Source organism: Dendronephthya gigantea, unplaced genomic scaffold (genome assembly GCF_004324835.1).
Source record: "Dendronephthya gigantea isolate DGI-Jeju-01 unplaced genomic scaffold, DenGig_1.0 000437F, whole genome shotgun sequence".
Taxonomy (NCBI): Eukaryota; Metazoa; Cnidaria; class Anthozoa; order Malacalcyonacea; family Nephtheidae; genus Dendronephthya; species Dendronephthya gigantea.
The window spans coordinates 1-14,046 of NW_021163447.1; the positions used below are offsets into that span (position 1 = coordinate 1).

Sequence of the window (14,046 nt, forward strand, 5' to 3'; positions counted from 1 at the left end):
GATATGAAACTGAAGCCAAATCGAGTCACACGTTTTTTTGCCCAATGTGCGCATGACGTAACTTGCTTGGCAAGTGTCATGTTGAAATTTAATAAGTAGATCGATAGAAAATCGAATTATTGACAAACAAATGCTGATTTAAACAAAACCTTTAAGGCGATGTCTATTTTTTGTTATTTTAACCTACACATCAGTTTTTACATCGTCTTATTTAACACCCGAAGTTTGTGTGGTTTAGTTTTTGCACTTTTGGCGCTAGCATTGGAGCGACTAAATAGCATAAGCTATATAATCATACGAAGTATACAAAATGCGACTTGAAAATATTTATTTCTACATATGCGTGACAGGAAAATCTATGTACAAGAATGTATAAAATGTCTAGGTACTTAACGTCCTTCAAAAGTTTTTGTCCTAAGGCTTGCCGACCAGAGCAGTTTCCATTTGCCACACCAGCAATGTACTCCATGTTTAGTGGATAAAATAAGGTTGAGTGCTCTTCGATAGGATAACATTTGCCCTCCACCGCAATCATCAAAGTTTGAACGTCTGAAATGTCTTCTGAATCATTATCCTGATCTATGGAATCAACAACCTTTAATAAGAAACCAATGTTTTTTAGAAGGACTTTAAAAGTATTTAAAAAACAAAGTCAGCCCACAAAGGTTCTTACACTTACCGAACAAATCTTAAAAAAGAGAGACTGAGATTCTCCTACATTCTTCTTCAATAATTCCTTCAAAATCTAAGCAACTGTGCTCTGGATGTCTGTTAAAAAAATTGTTTATCAAGATAGATTAAGTTAGATTATAAATAGGCATATTTCATGTAGCAATAGCCTGTATTGCTATAATACTATAATTTTGCCATTGGTTTGGACAAATTATTATTAATTGCATGACTTACCTGATTTCCCAGTAATTGCTCTCTCCACTCTGTTTATAAGAACAAATGTAGTTTCTTGTTACATTTCTTGGCATAGTCCAAAATATTTTTCTCAATCAATGGATTGAAATTTGCCAACAATCATGGATTAACTTGTGGTTTACTCTTTAAAATTCTGCTTTTACCTGAAAAAGAATTAATAGAGTTTGCTAGATACATTGTGAAAGAAAATTCCTCTACTGGTAATTTAAAACCCTTACTCTGTCAATTAACTAAAATATCAATGAGAATTTTATACAAAATATGGCAGGTAACTAAAAAGTAGCGAAGTAGCACACATGGGTATTATGTCGAACAAAGAAATTTGGCAGTCAATTATCAGCTTGGATAGTTTGTAACAAGAATTATAGTACCTTATATCAATATTAAAGCTGTAAACTAAAAGCAAACTTACCTCTGTAACAAGCTAAAGTGCAGGATTTTTTCTTAAATTGTTTCTACCCAGGCATTCTTATGCTCCATGAACCCTGTATCAGAAAAAATATTTATTGATATGTTTAACAAGTCAGATCCATTTCTTAAAGGTATCATAGAGGTGGTAAACATAAATAATCGTAAAGATTATGTACATCAACAAGGTTATCACTTACTCTTCCACCACAATTGAGTCAGCAAGGAAGGGATATTTCCAAATTATCATAGGTGAAATATTTTGTTTTTCTTCCATGGTTTGATAAATTAATTTTATACGCCTGATTGTTGACAGTAAATATCCCTCATTCCCTTGTGAACCAATGTTACGTAAATGCATCCACTGACCGAAATATAATAATGAGTAAGAGTCAGAGTGGACGCATAATCGACATATTTGGGGATATAGTGTCGCGGCAACCAACCGTACAACGAGAGAAAGGCGAAATTTTAATTTGAAATTTCAAACATCGTCTCGCTTTGCCTTTTTTGGATTTATTAACAATCGTTTTTAGTTTTTTACGAATTTTAAGACAGTGTAAACTGAAAAGAGAGTAAATAATATACTTTATTAGAGATTTATAGAAAATTTCGTATTCATTGCAATAGAACTGTAAAACCATAGAACCGTAGAACAATGGAACCGTAGAATCCTGGAACTGTAGAACCCTGGAACCGTAGAACCATAGAACCATGGAACCATATAACCGTAGAACCGTAGAACCGTAGAACCGTAGAACCATAGAACCATAGAACCGTAGAACCATCAAACAATAAAACCATAAAACCGTAGAACCGTAGAACAATTTAATGGTAGCATTATATTATTAGTGCCGTATAATTATGCATTACATATTTATTTAATTATTACAATATATTTCGTTACTCGTAACACGGCCTTATAACCCTCATTAGTGATCTGCCACATAATATTTCATCAGTCCTTTCATCACGCGCCCGACGTCAAAGTTCACGAATCGGGTATGCGCCAAAGATCATAACGGAATTGCAATCGAATGTTTTCGATTTTGAGTAAGTGTAATAGTTCTTGATACTTTTGTACTTTCACACTCAAGTACTGCTCTGGTATATTAAATAATACCAGGTAATTGTAATATTTTTGTTATTACAAATTACAAGTTTTCTAACCGAGTATGTGACTTTAATACCGGAGTGTCAATGTTTGTCAAAGTCATTTAGATGTAAATTTTGATTAAGATGTCTTTTGCAACCTGGGCTTATCTGACGTGATATGTATCCTGACTTCCTATCTTCCACCATATTGATACAATATAATTGCTGCATGATCCTGGGGTTTCAAATTGGAATTTGCTTGCAAATGGCTAACATATATAATAGCTCTTTGTTATGATTATTAACAACTATTAGAAAGTTTTGGCAAAATGTCAAGAATTCAGACCAACTCCAAAATAGAGGTTCTTTTGCTGACTTTCCTAACAAATGATGTTGAAATCAATCCTATGTCCTTTTAGGATTTTATTATCATTTCCATAATTTCATGCAAATTATTGTATGTAGGATTTCAACACCTGACAACTATCATTCTGTCTTTCTATGTATTTTGGCAACTGGAATATAACTGCAGCCATAAAGTTCTCAATCTAGTTTTGTCATTGCACATGTGAATGGTTGGTAACCACATGGAGTAAGTTATTAACTGACAAATTTTCAAAAATATTTTATTGGGCTTTCAAAGATTTTCTAAACATCTTGCCAAGCTTGAAGGCACCAACAGAAGTTATCATTGGTGGGAGAAAAGGTCAGTTGTCAATCTTGAGATAAAATAAAACTGACAACTGCTGGTAATTTGTAAAAAAACTGTTTTTGTTTTATAGACAAAGCAGGCAAAAGACTCAGAATATTACAATTTCTACTGAGCGCAGAGAAGACCTTATCACAGAGGCTTTAGTAAGGAAGTGTAATTTTTATTATTTCGTACCTTTGTTTTACTGTATTGTACAATCTGTCAATTAACCACTGATTATTATATTTTAAAAGTTCTACAAAGACTTTGCTGGTCATAAAAGTGGAAGTGATATGGTATGTTCGGGTTAATTATACCTCATTCCCTAAAATGAAACTATTCGCAATAAATTCAAAATCGTAATTCATCATAGTATCAATGCCCCCCCTCCCCTCTGTCTTCAAAAAGTTAGGTCCATATTCCTTTTCTAATTTAATAAGTGGGTTCTTAGTAAAGTGATAAGCTAACTGAAGCTAACGTTTCGAAACTATTTCAACATCAACATATGCCATATTTTTGTGTAGAAGTTTAGTGGTTATAAATTACATTGCAGTGAACGAAAGGTTGCACTCATGTTAGAGGTACCACGGCGGGCACTGGCTGGAATAAATTCGCTCACGTAGATCGTGTCGGTCGCGACCCGCAATTTTTGGGAAACTGGGTTCGAGTTTTTTTAATACGGAAAAAACAAGGAATTTCGATTTTATCTCCACTTTTACGCCTTCCCATAAGGCCTCTTTTTACTGTTCAGAAAATTGAGTCGATGAGCGAAGTAGAGCTGATCAAAATCTCCCGTTTGATACCAAATATGCAGAGAAAAGATTTAATTTGACCTACTTTTTACGTGCAAGTAGATACCCTATTTTGAAGAATTGTTTTGGTATTCACATTGAGTACACACAATGGTATGTTTGGCTTCATTAAACTTTGGGCAGCTACGTTGTTGTGCTTGTTCTTTGGCAAATACTTAACGCTTAGGTATTGTTCTTCGATCGTATGTTTTTTGTTTGGCAAGAAAGCGCTTATTTTCCTTGTATTTTGATGGATTTTATCATGTTTCTAGCATGGCTGCCTCAAGTGGTGTAAGGAAGAGGCGATACAACAGATTTCCTGTTGGGAAATATATGGTCTTGCAGAAGGAGAAATGGGACAATGTTTTAAAAGAAACAAAAGCTATTCAGGAAACAGATGTGCAATTAGCTCAGAAAGAGAAGGAACTTTGTTCAAAACGTGAGAGAATGAGACGAATAGATGCAAAATTTAGTGTATTTTTTTAAAAAATTGAGTTATATAAATATTAATTTGATTGTGCTTTGAATGTAGACCTGAGCAGCATGTTTCACGGACTGGTACTCTACTACACAGCCAGAAACGCCACAGACTTGTTGCAAGTTGTCAGTTTTACCGGCTTGTTTCAAGTTATCAACCGGTTGCAAAAAGCTGGTTAATTTCAACAAGTTGCGACAAGCCTGTGAAAATCAGTCTTGTTGCAACTTGTCATAATTAGCAGTCTTGATGCAACTTGCCAATCCCAAGCTTGACAAGTCTGATTGAACAACTTGCAGCAAGTCTGTTGTAACTTCTAACAGGTTTGTTGACAACTTGCATCAGGTCTGATGAGAACAACTTGCATCAAGTCTGTTGACGACTTGCAGCAAGTCTGTTGACAACTTGTAACAGCCCTGTCTGAACAAGCTGATGCAAGCCATGCGAACACATCAGATACCAGTTTGATACAACAAGTTGCAACAGGCCTGCAGCAGACTTGTTGCAACTTGGGTGTTTTTGGCTGTGTATATTATATTGGCTTTTGTATTTTTTTTCCTGCTGCACACATTCTAAATAAAATTCATAATTGCCTTCAGATTGAAAACCTTGATAAATATATTGAGGAAGGGGGTGATGTTATCAGTGAAGTGAATAGAGCAGGTAGAGCAGGTCATGGTAGTTCAGAGCCACCTAGGAAGAAAAGATTTATTTCAGAGAGATCAACCTCAATAAGAATGAGAAACCCCAGTCAGTTTGGTGCAAATAGTACAGTTAGTCCAGCTACTTCAAGAAGGAGGAGTTCAGAGACATTTGAGGCAGCATGTCAGATTCATGGGGCTACTAATCACTCAAATTTACCAGGCCAAGTTGGTCTGTGTGACACAGCAATAACAAAATGTTCTGAAAACTTTTAGTTAATGTTTTTTCAACAAATGTTAAAACAGTTAAAAGAGTAATTCCTAAGATATTACAGAAAGGTATAAATGATTATGAAAAGTCAAATGATAACATGACAAGAAGTATCGCTGTGTATTATAGTGGCGGTATAATGGGTAAAAGGAAGTATCGTAATGTTTATAGGGCAAGTAGTTACAAAAAGAGTAATGAAGCAAAGTCTCTTCGTATAAAAATCAATAACTGCCCTATTCCGAGACTGTTGCCTTACCATAAGCTTGCACATTATATTAAATCAATAGATATTGGTAAACTTTATTCCATTAGGGAAACACTTTGTGATGGTCTAGATGAAATTGACAAAGTTGATGGGGTGTATAGAAATATTCAGGAGATAGTTCTTATTCTTGCTAGATACTAGTTAGTTAGTTTTCTTAATTTAGGCAGGAAAGTGCTAAGCAGCAATGAGAATTATCTATTGTTTGGAGCCAATTGTAAAGAGGATTGTGTGCCAGTGCCTCGGTTTCTACAAAAGTGCTTGAGTGATATTAGTGTTTTGGAGAAAAGTACCTTTCAGGTTGAGTGTGGTGGTGAGATGGTTAATGTAAGATTTCATGTCTCAGAAATGCCTAACGACATGAAGATGTTGGCATTCTTTGGTGGAGAACTATCAAACGCAGCCACTTTCTTTTCTACCTTTGCAAATGTAAGCACCCATAATATGAGTTCTCTTGCAGGTTCTTTCAGTTTTTCTGGGAAGGAAATGTGGAAGCCCTGGAAATATGAAGACAGGGTCTCTGCTGCAAACAAGGTTGAAGATTTTAAGAAAACTATGGCCAAAAACCATTGGCACCAGCCACAGTAAGATCTAAGGTAACATCCTTCATTGCCCAGTTGAAAAGCCGCCAGGAATTTCAACCCATTGTTGGAAGGTTGATTGATCGGGCTCATGTAGACCCGCTTCACCTAAAACAATGCTTGTGCACTTACCCATAGGTGTTGCTTTATGAAGTAATTGCAATGACAAAGCTTGGACAGAAGGTGAATTCTTTTGCTCAGGTTCCTTCAAACTCTCCATTTAAAATGTACATATGCGTGAATGCAATTTATCAAGGTTAGCGAATAAGATCATCAAGTGGTTTGATGAAACTGGTGCTAATGGAAAAAGTTTTGAATATCGCTTCACTGGCAAGCAGTCAAGACTTTTTCTCCTGCATTTCATGAAATTAATTTCATATATTGAACCTATTTCTGAGCCTGGTAGGCAAAACTATTCTGCATATTCTTGCATACATTTGCCTTCTTCTTAGAGATTGTGTTTCGATATTCAGTCGAATAAATATTTCAAATGATGAGATAAAGAAGCTTACCAATCTCTGTCGAGACTATTTCCGGGCAAATGCTCTGTTCTTTCAAGTAAATCCCACTGTTTGGACAATAGGCAATATTGTTCCTGCCCATACCCAGTACATGAAGGACAAATATGACCTTGGCAACGGTATTAACTCAATGGAAGGAAGAGAGGCAAAACATGTCTTCATTGCAAAAACAGCAGGAATACCAATTTTGTTTCCAGATGGGAACAAATTTTCCGACATGAGTTTGTATCCTTAATCTGGCTCAGGGAAAGAGGTTTTAACCTTCCTAATGAGAGATCTGATCATTCTTGTGCCAAGTCATATATTCCCAAACAAGTAAGCTCTGGAGATTTGGCATACTGTTATTGTGGGTTGCAGAAGGTGTGCATGTCAGATGTTAAGTGTAGATTCTATGCAGATAAGCTTAGGAGGTTGATTGTATCAAGTGTTTCCTCAGGGAAAATCTGTGTTTAAGTAGGTTTGATTAGCTTGGCCAACTTGGGTTACTCAACTGCCAGTGTCTTGTGAATTATGTTCCAGCGGATGAAAACCTTAAACTGCTGGAGAACAGAACAGCAGCAGGGTAGCCAGGGCATGCGGCCAAACCTTTTGTGAACTTTTTGCTAATGTATTAATCTTTTTTATGAATTTGACTTGAAAAATAATTTTTATTAAATTATTCTGGCAAATGACTTCATTTGTTGTGATATGGGAATGATGGGAGGTGCACATATGAACACTAAGCTATCAGGGCCGTCATAAAGACATGTCGACAGGGGGTGTTTGTCCAAAAATTACCGACAAATTCTGAAAATCTACTAATTAACCCATTAAACGGCATTGTGCCCTGATGCACCCTACCTTTAGTATTTGCTCTGTCTAACACCAGACAATTTTACTCGTCATGTGAAAAGTGCTGGCACTTAATGGGTTAATATTTCATTCCCAAAATGTCGGCAAGCACGGGGGAGGCGGGTGGGGGAAGCTTGGACAAATTTAGAGTTATTTGTTTGTTGTCTTTACATGAAGGTCACACAGGCTACATACCGTAAATGCTCAGTTTGCAAGCAAGATTTGCATTTATGGAGCACGGCATTACATGATACAGTAATAAAGTGTGAATAAGTAACTACCAACAGACTGCAGATACACTATTTAATTTACCTACATACAAATGCACACCAACAGTAATGAAATAATTTTTTTTCTTTTCATTTGTAAACATTAAAATGGATTTTTTGTACAAAAGCTATCATAATAGTACATGATTTCAACAGCAATTCAATCAACATATAAACAATATTCAAAATGAGTAATACAAATCAAATTATATATAAACAGAAAGTATATAAATTTTACGGTATGAAACTCAAATTTCAACATTAAAACCCCCATCCTATGAAAGGTCACATTCATCTCCAGAAATTAATTCAGCGATACACTGCTGACACATGTAATATACCGCACATTATTTTAGCTTGAATCAGCCAAAAAATAAAAACATTGAACATGGGCATATTTTGTAGTTCTTATATAAAAAGAGTATTAATGAATTAGCTATGTTGGGGGAATCCATGTACATTCCATTCTCCATAATTAAAGGAAATTGTCAATTGCCCCTTCTTAAAATTACACATGAAAGCAAAATCTTTCCTATCACTTACTATTAGCTCAACTTTGTGTCCTCTTCTTCTACCTGCTAAAGTTCTCTTAAAATAGTTCTTGACCACTTTATCTTCATATCCTGACAGCAAGGTATATAATATATTACTTGACCACTTTATCTTCATATCCTGACAGCAAGGTATATAACACTGGACGAAAAACTGGATTTACGACTATAGTATATCTAAAGCAAACACGACGTAAATATCATATTCAGCAATGTTTGGACATATTTGTGCACAATCAAATTCTGTTTTTTCCGTATATTTACACACCACGTAAACACGCGGAAGACCGTTTTTATCGTATTGTTTACACCTAGTGTAAAGTTTTATTAAACATTCATATTCACTACTTATTTTCCCCAACGCAAATAACGCAGTAAAAATGACATTTACAGCCATATTAAATATTGTCAAATACAACATTAGCACATAAAGTAAAAATAGCGTAAACCTTTGTAAAAATCGTAATCAACAACGTTTGCTCATATTTTGTTAAAAATCAAATTTGGTATTTTCACCATATTTCACACTAAGTAAATAAGGGGGAAGTTTGTTTTTGCGAAGACCGAAAAGATGAAATAAAGATGTACATTTGCAACATATTTTCTCAGTAGCAAATTGGATTATAATACTATACTTACATAAATAGCGTAAATATAAAGAAATACAATATTGCACATGAAGTAAATATAACGTAAACGTCATTAAATATCCCATTTAGTTGGATTTACTCCCGAGTTTTATACGAATTTTGCGTTTTATTTGTTTTGCTTGAAAATATACATGAATGCTATATTTACTTGCCATTGGCATCATATTTTGAATATTATCAAACACGACGTTTGCTATTGTATATTTGTCTTAAATTGCCACCGAGGTGAAGAAATAATTTGCTCACGTTTTGCTTTCCTTGCAAATACGTGTGGTGAAATATTTCGTAAATACAACATTTCTACACATGGTTAAAATAAGGCAAAGATCATGTACATACTGCATTTGCTTGAATTGCCTCGTACGCATATGGAAAAAATGCGGTCAGAAATTTGACATGCAATTTCCTAGTTTCAATAATCATGATCACAACTACAATAGCTAATACTGTAATGTATCAATATTTATTTCTATAATGAAAGAAAGTGTTTGTTGCACATTTAAGAGTAATGTTTACAAATTACAATTAAGCTTACAATTCAACTAACACAAAACCAAATCGATTAAAGATTAAAAACGTGTGGTCAATAATTCACCAATGATTATGTACAAAAAAGAAGAAAAATACGAGAAATAATGTTTCAAAAAAAATTTCATTGTTTGATTGCCCACTCTGGGCATCCAAAGGCGCAAGACGGTTGAATTGTTTCCCTTCACCCTCTCATAGGTCATGCACACCCCTTTTCTGCCTCTCTTCTTGCCAATTTTTTGTCCAACGTCACCATCAGTTTGTTGGCCTCATCACTTCTCCATGGTAATCGCTGTATGGAGAATTTCCTTGCTTTTGATTGATGTTCGGTATCCGAAGAGCTATCACCAGAGGACGCATCCTCTCGTTCAGATGCCTCGGATACCGAGTATTCTGATGACATGTAGTCGTTGGTCATTATTTTTTCATATTTTTCTTTTTCCGATATCGATGTTGACATCTGCAAAGTACTCTGGCGTAGCTTTCGTTTCTATAAATAATCACATTAATTTTAATAATTTCGTAGGAAGCGAGGATAATTTAGGAAATTGGATGGAGATTTGTTTAGTCATTTTTTCAACATGCTTTTCACTGAAAACTTCCGCTCCGTATTTGGGAACTTAGCAACGAAGTTCGCGAACATTCAGACGAATGTTGTACAAATTCGACCTACGAAATACAAGTGAAACTTACCACTGCGTAGATCTAAATTTTTTAAACGAAGACAAGTTTAAGGGGAATTTAGATGAATATATGACAAGACTACCTTGTAAGTGTTCGTAACTTTATATACTAGCGAACGGCTTTACGGAAAGGTTGTAACAAAAATTATTAAGCAAGGAACAACATATAATAATGAAATTTCGTTAGGAGCCAAAAGTTTGCTTCTTTACAAATGCACACAGGAGGAGGTTCTCTGTAAAGATTCTCCAAATTGGATGTGTCTCAGCCTCAAAGAGTACAAGCAGGTAAAGATAGATCTTATTTAATACAACTATAATATTATAAAAACTGTACCATCCAAACTGCAAAATCTACCAGATACAATGAGACATATCAATGGAAACTACTATACAAGTATATGAGAGGATTGTATATGTATGTATGTTGCTACAGAATGTTTTTCTTTCAATGCTGAACACAGAAAACTCCTAACACAGAGTAAAGAACACAGCAGAAGCTGAGCAGCAGGCTGAGACTCTTTATATTTCTTCCTTACATATGTAATTCGAAGAACTGTACGAATCTTGTGTTCGCAGGGTGAAGCCCTCGGTATAAGGGAGAACTTGTAGACTGAAATTGATATTTCACACTTACTGTATTGATTCTACTTCTATTTCTTTGCTTTTTGAGATACTGATCACTCAGGTTTTGCTCCTTGGTCTTCTCGGCACGTTTTCTTGTTTTGAAATAACAATGCATTGCCGCTACATAAATGTGAATAAATGCATGTAAACACAAGTACTGTACATGTGCAATGGCTTTAAAAGCATGCTGGAGCATGTTAAAATGGTACTAGCACAGCAAATGTACATACATGTACTCTGTTTCAGTTTTAAAGATGTATACTGTATAGATTGAGTTTTTAGTTTTTAAAGGTAGTAAATATGCATAATGAACTTTCTTCTGTGCTGATCTTGCATATAAAGTAGCCAAATCTGAGCACTACTTTTGTCACTCACCCAAAAAAATTATCACAATGCATAAATTAAGTCTTTTGGCATGGCGGCACAATGTTACTCTTAATGTAACTGAAAACTATTTGTACAGTACTGGTACCTCTAATAACTTGACTTGGTGCATCATTGACACTTTTAATTGAGGCCATGATTAGACGGTTAACATTTTGATTTTCTACTGCTCCAAAACTTTATAGGCAGATAAATAGAAAAAACTATCAAAATACTGTCCATAATACAGAATATAACGCTAGTACCTGTGACAATTACTTGGGTTGCATGCAAAGTTCATTTAAAACCACAATGTAAGTTTTCTTGCCTATCAAGATATTTGCAAATATTGCATATTGGTTGACACATGAATATGACTTAAGTGATATCACAACGCATATTAAGTTTTTAAAAAGAATGCCATTCCTTGCCAAACATGTACTAATGACCGAAAGAGCTGTTATAACTTATCAATTAGATCATAAATTTGAGACAGTGACAACTTTATCAAGCAGTTTACTGCAAGCTAGTTGTCAATAATGATATTATCGCCTGTGCTCTAAAAGCTCACTCACAGTTAGTGAGTGTGACTGACACATCACAGTGCTGCTGATCAGTGATGCAGTCCTTCCTGAATCAATGTCTGAGTGAGCTTTTAGAATGCAGGCATATTATGCAGTGTTATCTCATTTAAGTCAAATCTGCATGCCAAATAATTTGCGATATCCAAAGGAGTTTCATGCGAGTTTAAATTAACTTTGCGATGCAACTATGAAAATATTTGTTACAGGCACTTAATAGAGTAATAAATGAAATACTAACCCATGATACATATGTCATGTATACTGGTGATAGCCTACCAGCAGTCTAAAGTTTTGCAATTTGCCAGCTAATGGTTATCAAGAGACATGCACTGGCAAATTTGCTGGTAACTGGCAGTTACCTACCACTGACACAGAATAGGGAATAAGCCAAAAGGCCATTCTAGCTAGTAGTTGGTTCATTAGTTTGTTTCAGAGCATGTACTATAACAACAGTGCAAAAAGTGTAATAAACTGCTCTGATATATTAAGAAATATGGGCTCTTTAATATACCATCTGATCAATGCAGACAAAAGATCAAAAAGTTACATAATGGCAACTTACCTTTTAGATAAATCCCAGGATAGTGAATTTCCATCATCATCAGCAATGTTTCTTACAACATCACGAACACAAGCCTAATTGATAGTAATTAGCAAGTAATTATGCTACTACAGTTTTGATACATACAATATTTGGGGGGGGGTTGTAGTTGTAAGGTAGGACTTTAGGTAAATCTCATTACAGATGTACTTTGATTACAACCCTATGCACCCTCCTATAAATCCACCACTGTTAAGAGATGCTATATATATCTGGAACTGAACCTGCACTTGTAACAAAGCTGATTTCATTCTGTGTTTACATGAGGTGGTCTAACTTGCAAAAACAAACCACTGCTTGCTGATATAAATTGTATACATTAATTTTCCCAGGACTCCAATGCAAATTTAGCACTCTTGAATGATTCTGACATGTGGGTCATAACTGTGAAAGCTGCTTATAAAGGAGCCAAATTCAGGTTTGTGAAAAGTATACATATACTATCTATAGCTGTGAGCCTGTGGTTTGCATTTGCAAGGCTGCTTGACTAGATCTAATAAAATCAGCTTGGCAAAGTGCACTAACCAGCCTCTGAAAAGGGTGGATGGGCCAGGAGATCAAAGGGAAAGCTATATTCCACCTTTATTCTCTCCCTAAATAATAGATGAAAGAGTACCATAAAATAGTAAAATTGATAGGTAATATACCGTTAATTCTAAGGGCAATCTTGTTCTTCTTTTTTCAGGTTTTAATCCCCCTTCCGAGCCTTTTTCCTCAATTGACTTCAACAGTCTCTGGTTGAAGGTGCTTTGCTGTTCCATAAATATCCTCATTTGTCTTAAAATCTCATCTTCCCTTGGCCTTGAAGAGCCCGTTGTCGTTCCTAGCAGCTCTTCATCAATTTCTGGCAATAGATTTCGCCTTAAAACTATTGCCAGAACTACTCAAACTTGGAGTACTTTCTATGCGCACGGTGTTGCGAACGCTGGATACCGTCGTTGGAATCGTTGTCGTTTCAAGTCCAAGATCAGGACTTATGGAGTTGTCTTCGGGGGCATAGGTATCTGAGGAGTTGTTGGTGCGTTTGGGATCATGTCAGAAAAGCGCCTTGTGTCCTGACTGACATTTTCCTCCGAAATATTCGAGTCTGTCGTTGTAGGGCTAGGCGAACATGATGTCCTCGCTGATCTCGATGAACTAGACGCTGTGTTCTTATTACTTTTCTCTGCAAGTTTCTTTCCATACAAATGTACGCGATTCCGCCGGTTTGGTGGTAGTCGCCCCATAGCACAAAATACGTTTTCGATGTAAATAAATCGCGTAAAATTCAATGTACTTTACACAATGTACGTGTGTCGTTGAATAATTCATGGCAAGTTAGCGCCAAAATTTCAAATCCGATATCCTTGCTCCCAAATCATGAACTTTGGTCGGTCAGGGAGTTGCGACGTGAATGACACGTGAAAGTCATATGAACATTAAATCTCAAATTTTGATTATCATTATGCTTGCGGGCGGACGGGTATTAGCTTTATTCGATATCGATATATTTTAAGCTTCGAATCAATATTTGATCCCATGAGTGAAAAAAGAAAGTACTGTGGACATTGTCAAGAGTTTGTTACGCTAAGAACATATCGTACGCACGAAAAGCTATTTTTTATCAAAGAAACAGGTATTTGGAAAACATGTGTCGTTTCTTCGGATGAAGAAGATGAACACTCCATTCGAGATATTAATGATAGTTCCCAAGACGAAT

The 14,046-nt window shown here is 35.5% G+C and overlaps 1 protein-coding gene and 1 pseudogene across 1 annotated transcript; one reads left to right on the forward strand and one right to left on the reverse strand.

Annotated features, from left to right (window-relative positions):
* Nucleotides 1-4,185: 4,185 nt before the first annotated feature.
* LOC114543318 lies at nt 4,186-7,116 on the forward strand (annotated as a pseudogene).
* Nucleotides 7,117-9,691: 2,575 nt separating this feature from the next.
* Nucleotides 9,692-13,120, reverse strand: LOC114543320. Its single transcript, XM_028562353.1, has 5 exons — nt 12,995-13,120; nt 12,309-12,382; nt 11,272-11,360; nt 10,810-10,919; nt 9,692-9,982 (listed from the first exon to the last, which is right to left on the reverse strand). The coding sequence occupies exons 1-5, from the start codon at nt 13,118-13,120 to the stop codon at nt 9,692-9,694; spliced, it is 690 nt and encodes a 229-aa protein (XP_028418154.1).
* Nucleotides 13,121-14,046: the final 926 nt, after the last annotated feature.

Coding starts and splice junctions, on each gene's coding strand:
- LOC114543320 (XM_028562353.1), bottom strand. CDS start 13,120: ATGAGGATATTTATGGAACAGCAAAGCACCTTCAACCAGAGACTGTTG. Junction 12,383..12,994: donor GATTGCCCTTAGAATTAACG/GTATATTACCTA, acceptor ACTATCAATTAG/GCTTGTGTTCGTGATGTTGT. Junction 10,920..11,271: donor ACCAAGTCAAGTTATTAGAG/GTACCAGTACTG, acceptor ACATTTATGTAG/CGGCAATGCATTGTTATTTC.